The 5,490-nt window shown below is 47.1% G+C and overlaps 1 protein-coding gene across 1 annotated transcript in view; it reads right to left on the bottom strand.

Moving 5' to 3' along the window:
* Window positions 1-2,166: 2,166 nt before the first annotated feature.
* LOC310860852 (adhesion G protein-coupled receptor D2) overlaps window positions 2,167-5,490 on the bottom strand; it is a gene marked incomplete at its 3' end in the record, with an annotated part of 51,317 nt that continues 47,993 nt past the window's right edge. Inside the window, exons 17-31 of the mRNA XM_083768042.1 lie at window positions 3,874-3,882; window positions 3,764-3,772; window positions 3,599-3,607; window positions 3,489-3,497; window positions 3,379-3,387; window positions 3,269-3,277; window positions 3,159-3,167; window positions 3,049-3,057; window positions 2,939-2,947; window positions 2,776-2,784; window positions 2,666-2,674; window positions 2,556-2,564; window positions 2,446-2,454; window positions 2,336-2,344; window positions 2,167-2,234 (exon numbers count right to left, since the gene is read on the bottom strand). Of these exons, the coding sequence (XP_083624168.1) occupies window positions 2,167-2,234; window positions 2,336-2,344; window positions 2,446-2,454; window positions 2,556-2,564; window positions 2,666-2,674; window positions 2,776-2,784; window positions 2,939-2,947; window positions 3,049-3,057; window positions 3,159-3,167; window positions 3,269-3,277; window positions 3,379-3,387; window positions 3,489-3,497; window positions 3,599-3,607; window positions 3,764-3,772; window positions 3,874-3,882 (194 nt within the window). The remainder of the gene's footprint in view (window positions 2,235-2,335; window positions 2,345-2,445; window positions 2,455-2,555; window positions 2,565-2,665; window positions 2,675-2,775; window positions 2,785-2,938; window positions 2,948-3,048; window positions 3,058-3,158; window positions 3,168-3,268; window positions 3,278-3,378; window positions 3,388-3,488; window positions 3,498-3,598; window positions 3,608-3,763; window positions 3,773-3,873; window positions 3,883-5,490) is intronic.

Genomic DNA, 5,490 nt, shown 5'->3' with positions numbered 1-5,490 from the left:
GTCTGCCCCCCCCTCCCAACCCGTCCCTCCCGTCCCGCCTATAACGCACATTGAAAATATCAATAGCCGCGAATAAAAAAAAAAACGAAAAAAAAAAAAACATTTCCTTAAAAAAAAAACCGTGTGTTTATTTGTGTCGTCTTTCAACCGCTTTGGCCCCTTTTCTCTCTAGTCGCGCCCTGGAGGTTCTTGCATGCATTACGCCGCCGAGGCCCCCGCCAGCGTTCCGTCATGTTTATGGTGGCCTGTTATGACAGGCCTGTGGGTTTCCAGCGTGTTCCTCTCTCTCTCTCCCACACACACACACACACACACACACACACACACACACACACACACACACACACACACACACACACACACACACACACACACACACACACACACACACACACACACACACACACACACACACACACACACACACACACACACACACACACACACACACACACACACACACACACACACACACACACACACGCGCGCGCGCGCGCGCGCGCACACGGATTGGAATCGATGGCGGTGAGCAAAACCAAGCCAGCATGCCTTTTAGCACAGTGGCTCGCAAAAGTTTTTGTTCATGTCAAGGACCCCAAATTGATATATCTGTGGCTGTGGAACCCCCCCCACCCCCCCACCCCCCACCCCCCATCTGAAAAATGTTTTGTGCCAGGGACCCACCCCCCCCCCCCACCCCCCCACCCCCCCATCTGAAAAAAGTTTTGTGCCAGGGACCACCCAGAAGAGAGATGATTGGTTTGTTGAAAGAAATTCAAAATGATTCGAAATGATCCAATGTTTTTTTTTTTCGATATTTTTCGAACATCCTCAAAATGATTATGCTGCTGTATTAACATATTTTATACTGGGGGGACTCCCTGGAACCCTCCTCAAGGACCCCCCCCCTCCCCCCGGTGGTTCTCGGATGTCACAGAGCGGTGTCTCTTAAAAGATCCCTTCAGAAGCAATCTTAGCCAAGAAAGAACAGATCTACAGGCTAACATGGTGTGGCTGTGCAACGCCTTGTTAGCTTGTAAAAAAGGCAAGCGACAAACCGCCGTACTATACGGAGTACAAGAAGACTTTCTCACATAGAGTACGTTCACAATGTTGTTTATTTGAACTTCCAGTTCCTTCTTCCGTAGCTTAATAATGCACAGACATCTTCCGTAACGGCACAGAAGAGTGTTAGCAGCATTAATGCCTTCTAAATCCTGACAGTTTTCTCGTTGTTCCAGGGACCCCCCTCCAGAAGCAAAGAGTTAAAAGCGTTCACGCTGAAAGAATATACTATTCCAACTTTGTGACACATTTTCAAGATTTTTCAAAAATAGCAGAACTACAAGCTCGTAGTCCAGCACTCGGTGCCGCGCTACGAGCTTGTAGATCTGCTATTTTTCAATAGCTAAAGTATAACATAATGCTTAAAACACGAAAAGGGGTTCCAGCCCCAGAATGGGTTAAGGTCACACATGCTTCCAGGCTGGCTTTTAATTCACCGTTTTCAACGAAGGAAAGCAACTATTTCTGGTATTTTAGAAAAGGTGGGCGAGAGAGGGGAATGAAGGAATGATACATTAATCGCTACTGTTGCATCTCTGAAAACATTCATCATTCTTTTGAAAATGTCTTTAAGCTTTTGAGAAAGAAGACGGGTGTTATTTTTTTAATTTCGTCTTGTTTCTGTTTCTTATACCATTTGTATTTTTTTAAATGAATTGGGACTTTTTGTTTGACAAAAACATCTCCGGTTGAAACCACAAGCGTTGAAAGTTAACAATGCCATGAAACACATGACTTCCAGAGACAGACGGACAAATAGTTCAAGAGCTTTTCTCTACAGTGTATTATATTGGTATTCAAAAGGTCCTTTTTCAAAAAAGAAATGTTTCTTTTGCACTTGATCCTAACGACATACTTTGAACATGACATCACTCACAGATAGACAGTGCGTGTGTGACCCTATAGTTTACCGTACTCTGCATTTGACGTACAGCGTTAGCTTTTCCTTTGCTTACTGCAAGTCGCTCTGGTTAAGGGTGTCTGCTAAATGCCTGCACATTGAGAGAATGGGGAAGGGAACGGACACACAGATAGAAACAGAGGGGTTACAGATGATGTCTGCGTGGACAGAGAACGGACACACAGATAGAAACAGAGGGGTTACAGATGATGTCTGCGTGGACAGAGAACGGACACACAGATAGAAACAGAGGGGTTACAGATGATGTCTGCGTGGACAGAGAACGGACACACAGATAGAAACAGAGGGGTTACAGATGATGTCTGCGTGGACAGAGAACGGACACACAGATAGAAACAGAGGGGTTACAGATGATGTCTGCGTGGACAGAGAACGGACACACAGATAGAAACAGAGGGGTTACAGATGATGTCTGCGTGGACAGAGAACGGACACACAGATAGAAACAGAGGGGTTACAGATGATGTCTGCGTGGACAGAGAACGGACACACAGATAGAAACAGAGGGGTTACAGATGATGTCTGCGTGGACAGAGAACGGACACACAGATAGAAACAGAGGGGTTACAGATGATGTCTGCGTGGACAGAGAACGGACACACAGATAGAGACAGAGGGGTTACAGATGATGTCTGCGTGGACAGAGAACGGACACACAGATAGAAACAGAGGGGTTACAGATGATGTCTGCGTGGACAGAGAACGGACACACAGATAGAAACAGAGGGGTTACAGATGATGTCTGCGTGGACAGAGAACGGACACACAGATAGAAACAGAGGGGTTACAGATGATGTCTGCGTGGACAGAGAATGGACACACAGATAGAAACAGAGGGGTTACAGATGATGTCTGCGTGGACAGAACGGACACACAGATAGAAACAGAGGGGTTACAGATGATGTCTGCGTGGACAGAGAACGGACACACAGATAGAAACAGAGGGGTTACAGATGATGTCTGCGTGGACAGAGAACGGACACACAGATAGAAACAGAGGGGTTACAGATGATGTCTGCGTGGACAGAGGACGGACACACAGATAGAGACAGAGGGGTTACAGATGATGTCTGCGTGGACAGAGAACGGACACACAGATAGAAACAGAGGGGTTACAGATGATGTCTGCGTGGACAGAGAACGGACACACAGATAGAAACAGAGGGGTTACAGATGATGTCTGCGTGGACAGAGAACGGACACACAGATAGAAACAGAGGGGTTACAGATGATGTCTGCGTGGACAGAGAACGGACACACAGATAGAAACAGAGGGGTTACAGATGATGTCTGCGTGGACAGAGAACGGACACACAGATAGAAACAGAGGGGTTACAGATGATGTCTGCGTGGACAGAGGACGGACACACAGATAGAGACAGAGGGGTTACAGATGATGTCTGCGTGGACAGAGAACGGACACACAGATAGAAACAGAGGGGTTACAGATGATGTCTGCGTGGACAGAGAACGGACACACAGATAGAAACAGAGGGGTTACAGATGATGTCTGCGTGGACAGAGAACGGACACACAGATAGAAACAGAGGGGTTACAGATGATGTCTGCGTGGACAGAGGACGGACACACAGATAGAGACAGAGGGGTTACAGATGATGTCTGCGTGGACAGAGAACGGACACACAGATAGAAACAGAGGGGTTACAGATGATGTCTGCGTGGACAGAGGACGGACACACAGATAGAGACAGAGGGGTTACAGATGATGTCTGCGTGGACAGAGAACGGACACACAGATAGAAACGGAGGGGTTACAGATGATGTCTGCGTGGACAGAGAACGGACACACAGATAGAAACAGAGGGGTTACAGATGACGGCTGCGTGGACAGAGAACGGACACACAGATAGAAACAGAGGGGTTACAGATGATGTCTGCGTGGACAGAGAACGGACACACAGATAGAAACAGAGGGGTTACAGATGATGTCTGTGTGGACAGAGAACGGACACACAGATAGAAACAGAGGGGTTACAGATGATGTCTGCGTGGAAAGCGACAGGAAAACAGATGAATCCATTTTAAATTGAACACAGGGGACATCTATTTTCTTCATGTTCCACTGGAAACCCCCCCCCCCCACCCCCCCCCCCAAACAAAAAGAAGAATGAGATGAAAAGAAAGAATGAACATGAGGCGGAGGAGGAGGGTAAAAGAAAAATAACTCGCCGGTACAATTAAAAAAAGATCACACATGGCATTCTGGGACATTTCCTCTGTTGCTACCGCCGTTGCTCCGGAGCGGACCTGTTCCCCTCCCCGAGTCCTTTATGAGTCACAGTCTACCCGCCCCGCCCCGGCCCGGCCCGGCCAGGCGGTCACCGATGACGCCACACTTCCCTCACCTTCCAAACATGGTACAAACAGCTGAAGGGTTCCCATGCTGAATGCTTATAGCGTTATTTAAACATGGTACAAACAGCTGAAGGGTTCCCATGCTGAATGCTTATAGCGTTATTTAAACATGGTACAAACAGCTGAAGGGTTCCCATGCTGAATGCTTATAGCGTTATTTAAACATGGTACAAACAGCTGAAGGGTTCCCATGCTGAATGCTTATAGCGTTATTTAAACATGGTACAAACAGCTGAAGGGTTCCCATGCTGAATGCTTATAGCGTTATTTAAACATGGTACAAACAGCTGAAGGGTTCCCATGCTGAATGCTTATAGCGTTGCCGTCTGCAGGCAGAATCCTCTCATCTCCGTTATTTAAACTTTTTTTTATGTTGTTTTGTTTCGTCAATGAATTGTCATGCAGTCATGCTACAGTGTCACACGAAAGGAGGACAAACTAGAAAAAGTGCCCTTCTGGGCACAGGTCTCCACCAGGTTATCCACAGATCCGTGCAGTTAGAGGTAAAAACACTTTTCGGCCAGTTATAGCGCCACCTTGAGGCTGAGTTGAAATTGTTCATGTGGCATTTTGTCCTCGGCCTAGTGGGAATGTGGGTGCACAATTTCACGGAAATCACGCGATGTGTTCATGATTTGCAGCATTTTGTTTGAAACTGAGCACTCCTGTGAACTTTGGAAGCCAATCTTAACCAATCAGGATGGAGTGTGAGAAATATGAAAGACCGGTTTGGTTGAATGGCTCTAGAGAGACTGTGTACCAATTTGCGTGATGTTTGGACAAAATCTGTAGGTGTGCTGTGCAAAAACCTGTTTTGCACAAAGCGGCCTCCTGGTGGCGCTATAACAGGCCGTTCTGGAAAGTTTGGGGCAGAGGTTCATGGTTGGCATCCAGGGAGTGTGTGTGCAAAATTTGGCATCGACCGGGTTAACGGTGGCTGAGATTAGCTGGTCACGGACGGACGGACGGACGGACGGACGGACGGACACACGGACACACGGACGGAGTGCAAAACATACTCTCCCCATGCCTTCGGCTGGTGGAGACAATAATGCTGATCTGCAAGCTCAAAATTCACCACATTTATTTCTATTTTTAATTTTTTGACAAGAGACGATAGAATACTA

The sequence above is a fragment of the Protomyctophum parallelum genome (genome assembly GCF_964188405.1).
Source record: "Protomyctophum parallelum genome assembly, chromosome: 6".
Classification (NCBI taxonomy): Eukaryota; Metazoa; Chordata; class Actinopteri; order Myctophiformes; family Myctophidae; genus Protomyctophum; species Protomyctophum parallelum.
Note: the sequence above shows the minus strand (reverse complement) of the source record. Positions and strands in the feature narration are given on the sequence as shown.